Below are 20,951 nucleotides of genomic sequence, written 5' to 3'. Positions count from 1 at the left end.
AATCATCTGAAACGCTGAAGCACTATTGCAGTAAGGATCTGAAGTTGAAAATCTCATCACATCCTCTCATCCATCTTGAGTTGAACAATTCTCAGTAGTCCTGTCATTCGGTTAATAAACAAACCTGAAGATGGAGTCTTGGGTTTTGGTGTCTATTTGTCTTGTTTAAAGTACTTAACAGAAAGTATTATGAAAATTTTAAAAAGGCTTTCCAAAAGTCTTTGAAAGTTGTCTTTATATACAGTTCACAAACTAAATAAAACGTTGACTTTCTGAGTTGAGTTTTATCTTAAGTGAAAATTCCACTTTAATATTGTTTAAAATCTAAATATCCGTTTAGATTACACCACGTGGCAGCTTTACAGACTTTACATGGCCCAAGCCAGGGATGCCAGTGGCAGATGTAAGGGCTCGGTGCCAGCTGTTTTTATGTTAGCATTAGCACGTAGGACAGGAGTGCCAGAGATGCACAGCCATTTGTCAGCATCGATCATGATCCTGCTTGGACAACGGCCCTGATCTCAGCTTCATGTCCCTGCCCCCTCCTTAATTCAGACCTGTAAGCGCTTTAACACCTGCATCATGACTCTCAGCTCCTTCAAACACAATACGGTCTATAATAAGTCTTTCTCTTGCTTAAAGCCTCTTCTTCAGCAACTTTCTTGGGCTGCAGTTTTTTTATTATCTTGAACTTGAAGAAGCATGATGATATTGGACAATTTGGATAGTGATAGAACTGTATTTTCATGAACTAATGATGAAATTAAAAAGACTGTAAAATCAAAAGTCATTAAACAGTCACTGTAATTCAGTTCAACACAAAACACCTGTTTTTTGATGTAAATTAAGCATATAGATTGTGACTTATCCACACATTTATTTGTGTGGCACAGTTAACTTGGCGGTATTACTGTACCATCCACAGAAAGTGGTTTAAAAGAGACATTTGTATATGTTCTCAGATCTCTGTGTGCGCGCAGAAAACAATGTGCGAGTATCTCTTTCGCCTCTTCTTGCGCTGGAATGGCTTTGAATCGTTTGAAGGTGTAAATTGTATAAATGTAAACTTTGAATTTTGTGTGGTTCTGTTTCTCCTGAAGGAGGTGAAGTACTTCCAGTTCCCAGGGGAGTTGCTGATGCGGATGTTGAAGATGCTCATCCTGCCTCTAGTAGTCTCCAGGTAAGAAAGGACTAAATTTACTCCTTCTTGAGGTCTCTGTTTGCATGAATCTTATTATGAATAACTTAACTGTTAACATCAATGAATCTGGTAAAACATGATAGCCTAAACATTGTTACATGTCGGGTTTTCTGTTTTCCCCTGTGACTGTTCCGTGTCGGGTTTTCTGTTTTCCCCTTTGACCTAGTTCAGTTTGATTAGTCATTGTGTTCACCTGTCCTCCCCAATTATCTGCCCCTTTATAAGTTCCTGTGTTTGTTAGTCTGACCGTCGGTTATTGTTGCTATCATTGATGTGTGTGCACTCCCCTGTTTGTATCTGCTCCTGGAATCCTGATTAAAGGAAAAACTATTGTATATCCTCGTCGTGCGCTCCTTGTTCCGCACAGCATCGTAACAGAATAACCGACCGAAACAGTAAGATTTTGGCGTGTTTTTTCCCCGTTTTGTTTCCCGTTTTTTGTCAAGTTTTTATTTTTTATGGATCCCGCTGTCCTCGTCATCCTGCTGGAGCAGGGGGACCGCTCTCTCGAGGACCACACCGAGGATTTTTTGTTCCTGGCCAACTTAACACACTTCCCGGACTACTGCCTCTGCACGTTCTACAAAGCTGGACTGAACAACACCACACGTGGGCAGTTGTCCGGGGACGGTCCTCGAGAGAGCCTCGCCGCATTTATCGAGTGGGTGCTGGTGTCTTGCAGATCACAACTCACCGTGGACATCGCAGATAATGACACCAGCCCCACTCGGGACCCAGTGCCCAGTCCGCTACCACCCCGCAGCGCGGAGCTGCCCGAGCCCACCGCAGACGGAGAGCCAGAGCCTGCCGCGGTCGTTGAGCCATCTCCATCTGGAGCGACAGAGCTACCGATCGTCCCGGAGCCCGAGCCCCAAGTGTCTGACCAGGTGCGAGAGCCGGCAGTTCAACCGACGGTGGATGAAGCTGTGGAGATCGCGAGGGCGATGGAACGCCCCGCCCACGGCGCCACCGCTGAGGGTGAGCATGAACTGGACCTGGGAAACCTCATTGACTTTCACACTGACACAATCATCCTGAAGCCAGCTCCGGTGTTAGATTTCTGGGAAGTTATCCCACCCAACCTCCCTCTCCCACCGCCTCTCATTGACCTGGTCCCTACTCCATCACCCTCATCACTGGAGTTCGTCAGCCCCTCTGCTCACCCTCAGCTCACCATCTGTGGCGTGGGCTCGCCGCTGGTCTGCCGATCTCCAGTGCTGTTGGCGTTGAGTCTGGAGGACCCCTCGTCTCCGCCCTCAGCCTCCGAGACCCAGACTCCGCCTCAGTCCGGCGACCCTGCGGCTCCACCATGCCTTCAAGCTCCCTCGGCTCCACCGGATCCCGTCTGCCCACCAGCTCCACCGGGCTCCCTCGTCCTTCCGGCTCCGCATTGGTCAGTCGTCCCCCTACCTGCACCTCAGGACTACTCTCCTTGGGCTGCGCCCCGTCCCTTCGTCCCTCCGGCTCCGTTGGGCTCCTCCTTCCCTCCTGCTCCACCTATGTCCTCTGTCGCTCCGGCTCCGCCGCGGCCATCCGGATCTCCGCCTGCGCCGAGGTCGCCGAAGACATCTGCTCCGCCTTGGACCTCCGGATCTTCGGCGTCACCCTGGCTCTTCGGCTCTCTGTCTCCACCTCGGGCTCCACCACCACCTGCTCCGCCGCCGTTGGTCGGCCCCATGGAGTCGGCGGTCACTCCTCCACCATGGCTCCTCCCTCCGTCGGCTCCCCCGTGGGCCACCATCTGGACTGTGGCCTGGGTGTTCATCTGGCCCCTCCTGTTCCTGGCTCCCCCTTGGCTCCTCCCACCCTCCACTCCCCCATGGACTTATTGTTTGGATTCTATTTTTTTTTTTTTTTTCTGCCACCCTCCTGTTCCACATCCTCCTCCAGAGCCCCCACCCTCCCTCCTCAGTTGTTATGTTACGGCGTGAGGTCACGCCTTGCCGGGAGGGGGCGAAATGTTACATGTCGGGTTTTCTGTTTTCCCCTGTGACTGTTCCGTGTCGGGTTTTCTGTTTTCCCCTTTGACCTAGTTCAGTTTGATTAGTCATTGTGTTCACCTGTCCTCCCCAATTATCTGCCCCTTTATAAGTTCCTGTGTTTGTTAGTCTGACCGTCGGTTATTGTTGCTATCATTGATGTGTGTGCACTCCCCTGTTTGTATCTGCTCCTGGAATCCTGATTAAAGGAAAAACTATTGTATATCCTCGTCGTGCGCTCCTTGTTCCGCACAGCATCGTAACAAACATAGACATACAAACGACTTTACAGTATGTATTCTGTTATAAAGTGTAGATATCATTGAGTTAGTGTTAAGAAATAGAGTTTATAAGATCTATAACTTGTGGAAGTAAGTACAGTACAACTAGGCTGATGCTGAGATGAGTGACTGCTTAACTGCATCAATCATCAATACTAAAAAATAAATACATAAAAATAAGGCATGAACTTGGTCAGACTCTGGTAACTAAAAATGTGATAATCAGTTGATAATCATTTATGATTATTTTATTGAGTTGAAGTTTGTCACTATATTTTCCATCAGTTATTACACAGTTTATGAGTTATGATTACACAGTTTATATAACGTTTGTAATCACTTTCTTACTTGTTGTATTCCCAAAACCATATTTACCAAATTCTATCAAAGGCAATATTGCCAAAGAATGATACCAGTACAGGTACATATATTAAAAAGAATATTTCAAAGGATAAAACGGGCAATTAATTTAACATTATATTTGAAAGCCAAAATTTGCTACATTTAATATGCTTAAACAGGCACTTGCAACTGTGGAACATGATCAGTTTACCAAATATACATTTTACCAGATTCACAATCAATGTCACATACAGCTTTGTTGCTAATTAGAGCACCTGGTAGGCTATATAGTCATTTGGAAACTGAATTAAGTCACTAGCAATTTTTATTTGAGGATCAATATACATTAGTATAAGCATACCAAATCACAATCTATATGTATTTACATGTGCAAGATGCTTATCCAAAGTGACACACACACACATTGCATTCACATTTTATCAGTCCATGCATTCCTTGAACCCGTGACCTTGGTTTGCTAGCGCCATGCTCTACTGTATAAGCTACAGAAATGCTGTCAATCATATTACTTTCTTTCTTCTGTGGAACACAAAATATTTTCCATACACGATTGAAAATGCATGGTGATTTATATTTCCAAAACTGACAAAAAGCACCATGTAGTGACTTGTGCACTATATTGAAGTCTTCTGAGTCCATATGATACAACCCCAATTCCAGAAAAGTTGAGACGTTTTGTAAAATGCAATAAAATCAAGAATCTGTGATTTGTTCATTCTCTTTATTTACTTTTATACTTTTATTTAATTGACAAAAGTACAAAGAAAATATTTCCAAAGTTTTTACTGACCAACGTAAATGTATTTTGTAAATATGAACAAATATTAATTTTGATGGCTGCATCACATTTTGGCATCTTACAAAATGTCCCAACTTCTCGGGAATTGGGGTTGTACTATCAAAGCCAATATTGGCAATAATGATACCAATAGTGTATTAAAAAGAACATTTCTAAGGATAAAATGAGCAATTATAGGCATTTAACATTATATTTGAAAACCAATGTTTTTAACATTTAATATACTGAATCAGGCACTTGCAATTGTAGGACATGATCAATTTAACTAATACAAATTTTAATAGAGTTACAACAAATCCATTACAATGAATGTCACATACCGCTTTGTCAGTAATTAGAGCACCACTAAATTAAATCATTAGCAATCTTTACTAACACGTATGATCAATTTTTATAGGAGGATCAATATGCATTTGTATAAAAAAAATACCACATCGCAATCTATATGCATTTTACAATTGGCAGATGCTTAACCAAACTGACACAGTACATTGCATTCATATTTTATCAGTCCATGCATTCCTTGTGAATTGAACCCATGACCTTGGCATCGCGAGCACTATGCTGCACTGTTTAAGCTTCAGAAATGCTGTCAATCACATTATTTTCTTTCCTCTGTGGAACACAAAACAATGTTTTTGAGAATGCTTGATATTTTTCAAACATGAAAATTCATGGTGATTTACAGTGGCAGTCTCCAAAAATGACACAAAGCACTATAAAGTGCACTATATATAAGTCTTCTGAGTATATGATATGATATATTAATATAAATGAGAGAGCAAAATTAAAATGATTAGGCTATCTTATCAAACATGGCACCTCTAGATGTCAGTGACACCACTGCTTCTTAAATGTTTGATATATTATAAATATTATTCTAAACATTCTGAAATATTTGATACAGGAATATGAAATGTATGTTCCTCAAACAAAGCTATCACAAGGCTTCATAGAGTAGTCTTTTTAGTCATACATACTACTTTTATAGCTTTTTAACACTGGTTTGTATCTCTAATCATTTTGAAACAACACAAGAATGAGTAAATAATGACAGCATATTCATTTTTTTGTGAACTAGCCTTCTAAACCATGAAATTAACTACCAGTATTGGTTAAGGATTTGACAGCCATGCTGTTTGTGCAATATCTATGACTTGCAGCCACAAAGGGAGAAAACAAGAAAACTATCTAAACCAAATGATCACATGCTGGATGTACTTGACTCCTCCGGTGCAGCAAAGTCTTAAAAGGAAGTTGATTCTCACTCCACACACACACACACACACACACACACACACTTCCATCTGGGTCAGTGTTCCAGATGCCCAGCAAACATAAACACACGCACTAGGGAGTCATTACGGGGGGTCAGGGTTGTTAATTACCACTAATCTGAGGAAGCTAAGGACCGACTGCATATGCACAGTAGCCAAGACATCTCCTATCAGACACCTAAGTAGTGTTTCCAAATACAACATCCAGAGACTAAATATAAAGCAGTCAGGTTCATGTTGACCTAAATGTTAGTGCTTTTGCTGTAGTAGTAAGTGGCTAATTGAATTAGGAAGTCAGAATAACACAATTGTAAAAGCTCTAGCTCTCTTATCAAGAGGAATATTTGGGTTATGAGAACCTGCCTCATCAGGGTCGGAGACAGAAGACGCTCAATGATCTGTCAGTGTTTAAAATGAATAAAAATGTCATATAAATCAAATGGTATGCCAAGGCTTAGGGGCAAAAGCAGGGTCTGCGTTCTGTCCTCGTTTCAACGCCATCTGCCTACCAGCAAGAGCAGAAACCAGATTATCTGATGAATGTACCAGCCACAATCAAAGGCCCTTTCTTATCCCTGTGTGCATTTCAGTATGATGCTGATCTTTAATCAATGGCCGTGCAGACACGCAGAACAGTTTTAAAAGATCTCCAATAGGGAATTCCATGAGATTATGGCATGCACTTTATTCTGAATGTAGTGTACACTGTAAGAAATTAACATCGTTTTAATAGTATAAAAAACTGTAAAAAATAAAAATGCTATAGGAAAAACCTGTGAATTAGACAATGGTTCCCCTTACTATACAGTGCAAAACTGTAATAATTTCAACAGGACATTTCATGTAATTTAACAGGAAAATACTTATAATTTTTTTAGTTTTTGGAATTGTAAACCCATGCATCAAAATATATACAGTTGGGCAAAAAAGTATTTAATCAGCCACCAATTGTGCAAGTTCTCCCACTTAAAAAGATGAGAGAGGCCTGTAATTTTCATCATAGGTACACTTCAACTATGAGAGACAGAATGGGGGGGAAAGAATCCAGAAAATCACATTGTAGGATTTTTAAAGAATTTATTTGCAAATTATGGTGGAAAATAAGTATTTGGTCAATAACAAAAGTTCATCTCAATACTTTGTTATATACCCTTTGTTGGCAATGACAGAGCTCAAACGTTTTCTGTAAGTCTTCACAAGGTTTTCACACACTGTTGCTGGTATTTTGGCCCATTCCTCCATGGAGATCTCCTCTAGATCAGTGATGTTTTGGGGCTGTCGCTGGGCAACACAGACTTTCAACTCCCTCCAAAGATTTTCTATGGGGTTGAGATCTGGAGACTGGCTAGGCCACTCCAGGACCTTGAAATGCTTCTTACGAAGCCACTCCTTCGTTGCCCGGGCGGTGTGTTTGGGATCATTGTCATGCTGAAAGACCCAGCCACGTTTCATCTTCAATGCCCTTGCTGATGGAAGGAGGTTTTCACTCAAAATCTCACGATACATGGCCCCATTCATTCTTTCCTTTACACGGATCAGTCGTCCTGGTCCCTTTGCAGATAAACAGCCCCAAAGCATGATGTTTCCACCCCCATGCTTCACAGTATGGTGTTCTTTGGATGCAACTCAGCATTCTTTCTCCTCCAAACACGACGAGTTGAGTTTTTACCAAAAGGTTCTATTTTGGTTTCATCTGACCATATGACATTCTCCCAATCCTCTTCTGGATCATCCAAATGCTCTCTAGCAAACTTCAGACGGGCCCGGACATGTACTGGCTTAAGCAGGGGGACACGTCTGGCACTGCAGGATTTGAGTCCCTGACGGCGTAGTGTGTTACTGATGGTAGCCTTTGTTACTTTGGTCCCAGCTCTCTGCAGGTCATTCACTAGGTCCCCCCCGTGTGGTTCTGGGATTTTTGCTCACCGTTCTTGTGATCACTTTGACCCCATGGGGTGAGATCTTGCGTGGAGCCCCAGATCGAGGGAGATTATCAGTGGTCTTGCATGTCTTCCATTTTCTAATAATTGCTCCCACAGTTGATTTCTTCACACCAAGCTGCTAGCCTATTGCAGATTCAGTCTTCCCAGCCTGGTGCAGGTCTACAGTTTTGTTTCTGGTGTCCTTCGACAGCTCTTTGGTCTTGGCCATAGTGGAGTTTGGAGTGTGACTGTTTGAGGTTGTGGACAGGTGTCTTTTATACTGATAACGAGTTCAAACAGGTGCCATTAATACAGGTAACGAGTGGAGGACAGAGGAGCCTCTTAGGCTACATCCACACGAAGACGGGTTTCTCCGTATCCGATCTTTTGTGGACGGGGCCTTAAAGAAGAAGTTACTGGTCTGTGAGAGCCAGAAATCTTGCTTGTTTGTAGGTGACCAAATACTTAGGCCCCGTCCACACGAAGACGGGTTTCTCTGTATACGCATACATTTTTTACCGTATAGGCGTTTCGTCCACACGAAACCGGCGTTTTCGAAGAGTGAAACCGATCATTTTTGAAACCGGGTCCCAGGGTGGATAAATTTGAAAACGCTGTTTTCATGTTTTCGTGTGGACGGCGAATCTGTATATTTTCTGAAACGATGACGTCATCAGCCCACGTCTCGCCCCTAATCAGACACCGCTACGTCACATAACAGCGACAACAACAACAACGTCAGACTACGTGCCTGTGTTCGTGCTGCAGAACCTACTGAGCTCATTAGTTTTATTAAAATGTGTTCTACATCGTTTTCAGTCGGTTTCAGTGATTCCGTGTGGACGCAGATATTTCCTGAGACGACTCCGTGTTTACGGAATTTGAGGCAAAAAAAAAGATTGGATACGGAGAAACCCGTCTCCGTGTGGACGTAGCCTTATTTTACCGAGGAATTTACCAATTAATTCATTAAAAATCCTACAATGTGATTTCCTGGATTCCCCCCCCCCCCCCATTCTGTCTCTCATAGTTGAAGTGTACCTATGATGAAAATTACAGGTCTCTCTCATCTTTTTAAGTGGGAGAACTTGCACAATTGGTGGCTGACTAAATACTTTTTTGCCCAACTGTATATGTATAGCCTAGACTACAAGATGAAGCCGCTGATGGCACCTATTGTGCTTTGCTCTCCAGTGTTAGTACTGTTTTTGTTTGTTTTTCCTGTTTTTTGTTTTTCAAATACGATCAGTTTTACCAGGGATGACCTGCTGAACATTCGGCAGAACACACCACAAAATCTTTTACCGGATTTTGATTTTTCGGACGTTTTGCTGGACATTGTAGTTGGTGGAGCCGTAGCTCTGGTCAAACGCTACAGGAGGCGCAGGCGGGGGAAGAGAGCCGGCACGCTCGTGAAGCTTTGTCAGCGCGGATATAGAACGGCGTTGCCTAGCACCCATCTGCACTGTCCTTGGAGCGGACCTGACCTACATTTCACTGCTGGTTATACCCTGTATAATTGTGTATGTGACAAATAAAAATCTTGAATCTTGAATCTTGAATCTGGCGAATCTCTTCTCTCTACCCAACGAAACGGACAAACTCCTTCTGCTCTCCAGGACAAACAAGGATTTTTCTAACTCTGCTGCCCTGTGTTTCACGGAAACCTGGCTAAATGGCGACATACCACACAGAGGTGCACCCCCTCTCATTACATCAATGAGAGGGGGTGCACAGATGTAACTGTGTTAAAGAAGATGTGCTGTTCAGATCTAGAAACGCTCTTCATTAACTGCAAGCCGTTCTGTTCGCCACGGTAGTTCTGCTCGTTCATTCTTGTGAGCGTTTACATTCCACCGCAAGCGCACATGAGCACAGCTTTACAGAAACTCGCTGATATGATCACAGAGAGTGAGCAACAACACCCGGACTCTGTTTTAATCATTCTCTGTTTTAATCAATCTCTCCCGCGAACTGCCAAAATACAGACAGCACATCACATGTCCCACCAGAGACAGTAATATATTGGATCACTGTTACACAGTGATAAAGGACGCATATCACTCGGTTCCACGAGCAGCTTTAGGACTCTCTGATCACTGTTTGGTTCATCTTATTCCGAGCTACAGGCAGAAACTTAAATCTGCAAAGCCTGTATTAAGATCAGTTAAAAGAGGGACTAATGAAACAGAGCGGGACTTACAAGCCTGTTTCTCTCTCACTGATTGGTCTGTTTTTGAAGCCGCTGCCATCGATCTGGACGAGCTCACAGAGACTGTAACATCTTATATCAGTTTCTGTGAGGATATGTGCATTCCTAACAGGACTCATCTAATCTACAACAATGACAAACCATGGTTCACTGAGAAACTCAGACAGCTCCGTCATGCCAAAGAAGATGCTTACAGAAAGGGGGATAGATCTTGTACAAACAGGCCAAATACACACCGGAAAAGGAGATCAGAGTGGCAAAGAGGAATTATTCTGACAAGCTAAGGAAAAAATTATCTTCCAGTGATCCTGCTTCAGTGTGGAAAGGCATGAAGGATATCACCAGTTACAAGACACCATCCCCCAGCACTCTGGAGAATCAACAACTAGCAGACGAATTGAACGAGTTTTATTGTCGTTTTGAAAAAACACCCCACACTCGCCCTGAACACCTCTCCACACAACCATTAACACCTCCAGCAACCCTCCTCACCCCCACACCTACAATTCAAATCAGCGAAGAAGATGTGTGCCAGGTCTTCAGAAAGAACAAAAGAGGAAAGCACCAGGCCCTGACGGTGTGTCACCAGCCTGTCTGAAATCCTGTGCTGATCAGCTGGTCCCCATCTTCACACAGATCTTCAACAGATCATTGGAGCTGTGTGAAGTCCCCTCATGCTTCAAATGCTCCACCATTATCCCCGTCCCAAAGAAACACAAAATTACTGGACTTAATGACTACAGACCTGTGACTCTAACGTATGTAGCCATGAAATCATTTGAAAGACTGGTTTTGGCTTATCTGAAGGACATCACTGGACCCTTACTGGACCCCCTGCAGTTTGCCTACAGCGCAAACAGGTCTGTGGATGATGCAGTCAACATGGGACTGAACTTCATCCTGAAGCATCTGGACAGACCAGGGACTTATGTGAGGATCCTGTTTGTGGACTTCAGCTCCGCAGAGGTCCCCACCTCTGTCTCTCAGTGGATCAACAGCTTCCTGACAGAAAGACAGCAGTTAGTAAAGCTTGGTAAATTCACATCCGGCACTCGTACGATCAGCACTGGAGCTCCTCAGGGCTGCGTTCTCTCCCCACTGCTCTTCTCCCTCTACACCAACGACTGCACCTCTAAAGTCCCCTCTGTCAAGCTCCTGAAGTTTGCAGACAACACCACACTGATCTGCCTCCTCCAGGATAGTGACGAGTCAGCTTACAGACAGGAGGTTAAGGGGCTGCCTGTCTGGTGCAGTCTTAACAACCTGGAGCTTAATACGCTCAAAACTGTGGAGATGATCATGGACTTCAGGAGAAACCCCCCTGCTCTCTCGTCCACTCACCATCATGAACAGCACTGTGACTGCAGTGGAGTCATTCAGATTCCTGTGAACCACCATCTCTCAGGACCTGAAGTGTCATATTCACATAGACTCCATTGTCAGAAAGGCCCAGCAGAGGTTGTACTTCCTTCGCCAGCTGAGGAAGTTCAATCTGCCACAGGAGCTGCTGAAATAGTTCTACTCCGCCATCATTGAATCCAGGGCCGGCGCTAGCCATTTGGGTGCCCTAAGCACAAACGCTTGGCGGTGCCCCCCCCCCCCCACACCACCACCAAAGAAATAACTACCATTCAGAATTTCTTAGTTAGGTTCTCTTTACTTCCAAAATAACTGCTGCAAATAAATAATTGGAACAGAACAATGTAAACACAGAAAGTTAAAAGTGCAAAAAAAGTTTAAAGTGCAAATAACAGTATAAGTGTATGAATTTTATGAAGTATGAATTTTAAAGTGCACATTTTAAACTGCAAATAACCATACATAACTGCACAGTAGAATTTACTCAACAGAGGGACTACATCTCTATAAAGAGACCATTCTGCTATTCTATAGAACTATATTAAACATTTTCACTACCATCAGTTGTCAGAGGCCCTACAGAGGCACACGCCTACATTTCCTAGCTGCAAAATCAGCTATCAGGTCATCATATGACAGTTTCTGAGCCACGTCCCCATTGATGCTGATGACAGCCAGACCACTTAAACGTTCCTGCCCCATTGATGAACGCAGGTACGTTTTGATGAGTTTGAGCTTTGAAAAGCTTCGCTCAGCAGAGGCAACTGTGACAGGGAGAGTCAGTGCAATACGAAGAGCAATCCACAGATTGGGATATACCTCTTGAAGCCGATTGTTATGCAGAAATGTCAGCATTTCCCAGGCAGATGTCTGTGGTGAAAGCTGAGGAAGGTTGATGATTTCCTGCATCATCTCAGGTCCATCAATGTCAGCCAGTCCCTTATCCGTCATTGTCTTGTGTACTTCATTGCAGTGTCTCTTCAAGTCCTCCTTGGACATTCCGTTCACTTTGCTGAAGTCAAGCAGCACTCCATATTTTTCTTTGACTTGATTCATGGTCTCAAACCTCTCCTGTAGTGACATCAAAGCAGAGTCCACAACACAATTGAAAAATGTGACTTCAAGCTTTTTAAGGGCATCATTGAGGGGCTCATCAGCAGCTTCGTATGCAAAGTGCCTTTTTGTGCTCCTGAGCCTTTTCTCCTTAAGCTCTGTTTCTATATTCAGGGCCTCACAGAGTTCCTTGGCAGTTGACACAGCCTCATCAAACCCAGATTGTCTGTATTTGGAGAGGTTGATTTTGGTACTGTCAATGAGCCTGACAGCAATATCAAGCTGCATGGAACTGGATTGCAGAAGCTTGTTCACCTGGTTTGTAATGGTAAGTAGTTCACACCACACAACAGAGCAAATCACAAAACGAAATGAGGCTACTTCCTCAGCAAGAGCTTGAGCCTCCACTTTTGCCACTGGATCATTAACAGCCTCCCTTGCCTCAAGGAGAGCATCTCTCACTTCCTTTGTTTGATTTCGGACAGCTGTTACACTCTGAAGCCTACTCTCCCATCTAACGTCACTCCAAGATTTCAGAGTGAGTTTAACATGTTTTGTTAAAATGGACCATCGCTGGGTGGCACCGGAGAAGAAATTGAACAGCTTCTGCAAATACCCAAAGTAGCCAGTGGCATCTTGTGAGGACTTGGCAGCATCAGCTATGACAAGATTCATAGTGTGAGCTCCACAAGGGACAAACAATGCTCTTGGGTTCAACTGTAGCAGTCTAGCCTGAACACCTTGCTTCTTCCCTCTCATGTTGGCTCCATTGTCATAGGCCTGTCCTCGACAATTTTCAAAAGGAATGCCAAGCTCCTTCAATTTCTCAAGGACAACATTGGACAGGTTAAGGCCAGTAGTTTGCTCCACATCAATATATCCTAGAAAGTATTCTTTAATGTCTGGTTGCAGTTGGAAACAGACAATGCGCACTATGACTGACATCTGTTCCCTGTGACTCACATCTGGAGTACAGTCAAGAATGATAGAGAAATATTTGGCCAAATGGATGTGTCTCACAATGGTGCGTAGTGTCTCTGAAGAGATGATCTGAATTAGATCGTTTTGTATCTCATGGCTGAGGTAATGTGTGTGGGAACTGTCATCTTTTATTCTGGCCAAATGATTTTCCATTACAGGGTCATATGTTGCCATAAGCTCAACTTCCTTCAAGAAGTTGCCATTGTCTGGCTCATAAAGACGGTCAGAAGAGCCTCTAAAAGACAAATTTCTTGAGGCCAGTGAGAGAGTGATTGAGAGCAAGCGTTTGAGAATCTCTCGCCACCTTTTCCTTTCTGCCTCCAGTAGTTTCAACTCCTGCTGATCTATTGCCATGCCCATCTTTAGCCGTGTGTCCAGTTCTCTCCACTTGAGCATGCACTGTGTGTGATCTTGGCTACACTCATGACCCCTCAAACTGGTGTTGATGTTAGACCAATCACTGTGGCCCTCTGCAGTCAGCTTTATATCTTTTGTGCTAAAAAGCTTGCATGCAAAGCAGAACACAGCATTGTTCTGTGGAGAGTACACTACCCAGCTCCTGTGCACCTTTTCTCCATTAGGGAGAACTTTGAACTGGAGGCTAGTATGAAATGCTCTTCCATCCGGTCCCTTAGGGACATTAAAATCAGAGCTGACTTTAAAAGGCCCTCTCCGCACAATTTCCACACGATCAGCATCTAAAATGTGAGCTGACCATAGAGCAGGATCAGTTGGAGGGGGCACATATAGCTCTGCAGTATCACTTGGCCCCTCACTGACAGGACTCACTCTGCCTTGAGAAGCGGATGCAGTTGTGTGCTGACTTGTATCTGTACCTGGGCTAGGTGCTGTTGCAGAGTCTGAGCTGGTTGGTGGCTGCTGTTGTTGGCTACAACTGCTGGTTGATGGTTCTTCCTCCTGGCCTTGAGTTGCTCCTTGCATGTATTTTAGCATTGACCCTGCATTCAGAAATACAAGACAAAATATTCAGGGATTCTACTGAAATGCATTTTTGATTGAACCATCAACCATCATACAAAAATATTGCACACATTAGTCTTTTATATAGGCCTATGTGTCACTGGAACATTTAAAATTCAAAACTCTATTTTACCTTTAAAAGAGGTCTGATGAGGCACAATATAATAATTCTGTACATAATTTGTAGGGCTGGGAAAAGATTAATCGCGATTAATCACATCCAAAATAAAAGTTTGTGTCTACATGATATATGTGCGTGTACTGTGTATAATTATTTTGTATATATAATTTATATAATTTGTATAATTATTTTGTATATATAATTTTGTATAATTATTTTGTATATATAATTTCTATATACAAAATAATTATACACAGTACACGCACATATATCATGTAGACACAAACTTTTATTTTGGATGCGATTAATCGAGATTAATCTTTTCCCAGCCCTAATAATTTGACAACTCTGTGAATATGAAAATATACAAACACTGAGATTATGTTTTTTTTTTTCTAATTTCAGTTTCACCAACAGATGTCGCCCTTGGCCGAACCTCTTGAAAATGACCGCATAGAACAACAACGAAAAAACTTTATCTAAGCGGTCTAATTTGGCAAAATCACATCACGTTCAGTTGCAGGGTTTTTCTAAAGTTCACCTTACCAAGAGGCAGATAGGCATTATATTGAAGCGAAGAAATTACAATAGGGAACGTTCTGCACTAATAGCTATATGCACACACATCTGTAACGTATAGCCTACCTAGGGGGAAAATTAGCTTTATTTGTCATTCAAATATGACGATGAGGACCCCAACGATTGGCCTTCCTTCTCATACAAACTGCATCTTTAACAGCCCAAGTTTCAAAATTTCCCGGGGGAGAAACCCCCGGACCCCGTTAAAATAAAAGACTCAACATGCAGGGCTAAAGCCCCGGATCTTTTGCACTACTAGCGACGCGGACGCGCCGACGCCCCTGGACATGCATACTACACGCACAAAACTAACATTTTTATTTAAAACATTGTCTTACCTGCAAGCGACGCGCGAGCATCATCCCGCTGTCTCTTCTTTTTTCTTTTTTCCGCCCCCGACTCCTGGTGCCTTTTCGAGGCCATGTCTGAGGTCGGTGTCGGCCAAATTTGAAATTGATTGAAGCATAATTGAACAGACCACTGGGAGGTGGGGAAGGGGGGGCACCAGAGGGAGACTGGCACAGAGATTCACCTTTTTCTCGACTAATTTGGTCTAGGCCTATATTACTTTTGTATTGCTTTTCTATATTAACATGCTAGAAATATTTTATTTGTTATTTATACTAGTAGCCTATATTGTGATGATATTTTCACGACCCAGATTTTTTGGTGCCCCCCCAAGCACTTGGTGCCCTACGCGCAGTGCGTGATGTGCGTGTGCGGAGCGCCGGCCCTGATTGAATCCATCCTCTGCACTTCAATAACTGTCTGGTTCAGCTCAGCTACCAAATCTGACCTCAGAAGACTACGGAGGGTAGTCCGGACTGCTGAGCGAATCATTGGTACAACCCTCCCCACTCTCCAAGAACTATACCAATCCAGAGTGAGCAAAAGGGCTGGTAAAATCACTCTGGACCCCTCACATCCAGCACACTCCCTCTTTGAACTGTTACCATCTGGTCGACGCTACAGAGCTCTGAGCACCAGACACAGAAACAGTTTCTTCCCTCAGGCAATCCATCTCATGAACACTCAACAATAAGCGTGGAACACACAACTATAATACATTATCCATTCACCACACTCACTCACTTATTTTATTTTTATTTTCTCATTTCTAATTTGCACATACTTGACCTGTACATACATAGTTGTCTATATTATATATTGTGTTTTTGCTGCTTCGTACATTGCCTATTTGGATATTTGTATATTATTATTTTATTATCTGTGTCCTGTCCTGTTGCTGTCTTCTGTCACTACAACAAATTCCTTGTATGTGTAAACATACTTGGCCAATAAAGCTCATTCTGATTCTGATTCTGATTCTGATATATTAAAAATATTTTGGCCAGAATTTTTTTTTAAATATATGTTGTAAACAATGAAGTTAGTCTTTAATCAAACAAAACAAAAGGATACAACCACTTGAGCTCAGGGATGACATATACTGAATGACATTTAACACCGAACACTGGAGACAAGGAAACACAGGGCTTAATTAACTCAGAACTTGACAAGGAGATTACGGGACACAGCTGAAACAAATGGAACTAAATGGGGACCAAACGAGAACAGGAACACCAAATAAGGGCATGGAGGGAGAAACTAGGTCAAGGAAGGCACATGGGGAGCAAAACACAACGCAAAACAGGAACACAAGTCTGACAATATGTTTATATAAATATATTTTAGCAGAATTTCCCTTAGTGACACTTCACATTTGATGATTATTCACTGAAATAACTTTCCTTTAATGCATTGTTTTCATTTATGTACTTACCAGTACAGGTTTTATGTAACATATCATGTTGTTTATGTAATGTTTATTGCATTATTTGAGTGTCATGTGTGTTACCATGATGGTGTTTTATATTTGTGTATGACACTCTACATACATATTAGTATTTACCTCCGCTTGTGGAAAAGCTACTTGTGATGAGCTTCGATTCATCAGATTTTCTCATAACTACTTGTGTTTTTTTGGTGGTTCTCAATGTATTATAAAGGTACAAAACAGATTTTAGCACTTCAGTACATTCGTATAATAACATTGTATCAGGTAATGCACGTTTATAAATGTTGCTACCGTGTATTTCATACTAAAGATCTGGCAACTACCATTTTTTTGAAGCTCATTGGTCTATAGGCAAATACCGTTACATGATAGATGCTTTAGATGTACTGCCTTTGATAACATGGCACTTTCTGAGCCCCAATCAAGTCCAAATCTCCATTTCCTGTCATCCTGTGCTTACATTTTAATACATAGATCTGTACAGAGCATGATGCAGGACACATATTCCTCTCATATGTTAAAAAGTCTGCTTTCATTTTTAATGTTGGGCGCAGCGGTTGTCATTGCATAATGATTGCATCTATAGAAAATCAATCAACCTTTTGGAAGATTAAGGCACGTCTTTTTTTTTTTTCAGCTCAACTGCATCTCATATGTTGGCAGATTGATGAATTATATGAGATTATGTTCCTGACATGCTGACATGTGGTTTTTTTTTCTTTTCCACAATTTTTAAATACATTCTCCTTATGGAGTGTGGAGGTTTTTGTTTTTGCTAGAGCTCTAACTGACTCAAATTGCTTTTCTCTCAAAGTCAGCTCCCTCATCTTCATCCTGGTTTGTGTGTGTCATCATCGAATGCAGGATTCAGAATGCAGAAGTAATGGATATAACTGATACGACACATTCCCTGCTTTTAATATCTGAAGAATTAATGCAACAGGACACAGCTGATCACTTAGAAAGACCTGTGAGGCAACTGCTCCAATACTTATGCTCACATCAGATAGAGGGATGAAACTATAAAAGTGCTGAACTTCTTAGCTGGTAAAACATCTATGTGTTGAATCACCCAATAATAAAATGTGACATTCTGTAGTTTTGTCTCATATTAATCTTTTAATCATATTTGCAAATGTCTTGACACCACAGCCAACAGAGCAATTTTGTCTTTACTGTTCCAATACTTTTGGAGGGCACTGTATGTGTAAGGGCATGTATGATTTAATGCACTTACTAACATATTTGTATTTTTTAATCAACAAGTTAATTTTGAATCATGTGACCAATTGTGTGGTTGTTTATTAGTCATTTACTTTAACAATTAGTGATTTATACATTATTAGACATGATTTATCATCCTATATAGTCTACTATCTGTTTTGTTTTACTTTTGTACTGTTGATTACTTTCAAAATTAGAACTAAAATTGTTCTATACACTAAATGGTAATATTCAATTGCTGTTACATTTGAATTTAATACGAATTATATATAATCTCACAAAACCAAGATAAAAAATATTTCCATGCCATAATTCACCAAACAAATATGTAAGAAATCATGTTTTGCTTATAGAAAATTTAATTTAGGACCAATGTTTTTTGTTTTTTTTCATGATTGTAAAGTAAAAGAGTTTGAACTAAAAACTAAAAAGTATTTGCTATACTATGAATATGTAGTTTATTATTGATATAAATTAAGTCATTATATAATATTTTGTAATTAGTAAAAAGAAATGTTTTTGTATGAAGTAATGAAAACATGGTGAAAATCGCAGTTGAGAACAATGGGAAATAGAAATAAAATAAATAAAAAACATGAAAACGTAATAATGTAATGTGGTGGTGGTGGTGGGGGAGGTCATGTAAATAATGTCACACTGCAAAAAAAAAAAAAAATTTATTTCGATTTTAAAAATTTGATTATTTTTACTTATACAAGACCCTTTTTTTCTTTTATGTTTTCCTTTATTATTTTGGCTGAAATGTGTTCTGGATATGTTTTTATGAATTCAGCCATTTGGAGTGTTTCTGCTATGTACTGTATGCAGGTGTTTTGCTTTGTCACACCTGAGAAATATGACACTCATGTGACCTACGTGGGGTAAAGGCCCAGGTGCAGAGCCTTTATCTGGCCTTTCCCATCTCCAGGCAGGATTAGGGTAATGCTCTTGTCAAACAGAGAAAGCTCCAGATGGTCTGGAAGTCTTGCTGACCTCCTGTTCCAGAAACACATGCAGGGTCAGACAGCAAAGGGCTTAACACACATGTACATACACTATTAACATATATGAGCACCTGCACAACCAGCAGTCAGCTGCTACAAAAGAAAACAAGTATTGATTATTAGACAATGTACCATAGATTCAATAAAGTCATTACAGTCGATATGAAATCAAAATGAGCAGTTTACTTTCCTAAAGGGCTATTCACTGCAAATGTCACCCCACAAAAAAAATGTTAAAGAAATTCGTAGTATTTTTGTCGCATTTTTATTACAAATATCTAAACATTCCAAAATCAAGATACATGTACTTGAGAAGCATAATGGCATAAGGTACTACATTTTGTTTTGTATCAGAATATATCAAAATTAAGTGAGTTTTTGTTTACTGACAGACAATTTTCTTGTTAAAAAAAAAAAATGTAATACATTTTTCAGAAAACAAGTTTTAATATCTTGTCATTTTTTTTAGAAACCAAGACAAAAAGAAAAAAAAAAAAATTTTTGCAGTGCAAGTAAAGTTCAGTTAACAGCAATCATTTTAGTTACCGCAACAATTAATTTGATTTCTTTCAGTGGAAGTGAATGTCAACATTAAAGTATTCAGTGCTTTAATAGCTACAAGACATAAACAATGTGTGAACATGATTTTAGTGCACAAACCTTTTCTGCATTTTTATAACTTCATCATCATGACAACGTAACACCTAAAACCCCAAAACTATTTCACAGGTAAAATAATACAAGTTTGAACAGAGAAATTAATGTCAGTGCTTTTAGAAAATTATGAGCTTCATATTTATTTTAAATTCTCCAAAAATGCCCTTAACTTGCATGTTCCTGTTCTTATTACCAATGATTCATCAGTGCACATTGTGAAGATAAGAAATGAGTCTTAGTAATCTAAACTATAATGTAAGCCAATATAATGCTGTTTTACAGCTGCAAGGATTGATTTTATATGTTAAACTGCACTACTGACTGATGTAGTTGGTTAGTAGCATTGCTCCTGTTGGCTAGTTACTCTCCAACAAAGGATGTCTCATATGACCGTAAATATTTCATTGCTAACTCTTTTCATTGTCTCTGTGTGCAGCAGTGATCATTTTGGCTTTTGTGTCTTACAGTTTTTGTTTGCTGCACAACACAGTATGCTGCTTTCCAAATCCTCCAAACAATGGAGAATTGCTTAATAAAATACTGAATTCAAATCTAGGGACCTTGACAGGTTAATTGCTCTTTAATCAATGGATGCAATGATGGAGGAGCAAATTGAGAATACAATGGAGGAATCAATATCTCGACATAATAACAGAATTATGATTGCAATGAGTATTGAATGGAAGAGGATTTCCTTTTGTCTTATTTAAATTAGCCTTACAAATACTTTTATCAGGGACTCGTTCAAACTGAAATAGCTCTATGAATGTCAGTGACAAAGCACTTCTGAATCAGTGTCTGATACTTCAGAAGGAGCCTACAGCTTTTGGTGCCTCTGAACATCTGCTCAATTTCATTGCGAGCCAGTTCAAAGGACTGGGATGTATGGGATACAAGTGTCTATGGTTGCAAGTTCCACTGTTCAGTGATTTAGTGTTTCCTGAAACCACAGATCCAACAAACCTTTGCAAACAGCATCACAAATTTGTGTGGTTGGAACTACAGCTCTCAACTTGTGAGGAATCAAGCTGTTCTGTGAAGTTTCTGAAGTTGAAGATGTCATTAAAGTGTAACAGAATATTGGTGTAAACAAAAAAACATTTTATTTTAACCTTTAAACATTAAATATTTCAACACTGATTTGCATTGATTTTTGGTTG

General features: G+C 41.0%; 1 protein-coding gene across 1 annotated transcript in view; it reads left to right on the top strand.

Moving 5' to 3' along the window:
• Window positions 1–20,951, top strand: part of LOC306846707 (excitatory amino acid transporter 5-like) — a 29,433-nt gene that overhangs the window by 1,353 nt on the left and 7,129 nt on the right. The window contains exon 2 of the mRNA XM_079380280.1: window positions 1,101–1,180. Within this exon, the coding sequence (XP_079236406.1) occupies window positions 1,101–1,180 (80 nt within the window). The remainder of the gene's footprint in view (window positions 1–1,100; window positions 1,181–20,951) is intronic.

This window comes from Barbus barbus (genome assembly GCF_936440315.1).
Source record: "Barbus barbus genome assembly, chromosome: 26".
Taxonomy (NCBI): domain Eukaryota; kingdom Metazoa; phylum Chordata; class Actinopteri; order Cypriniformes; family Cyprinidae; genus Barbus; species Barbus barbus.
This window is presented reverse-complemented; position numbering and strand designations above follow the sequence as displayed.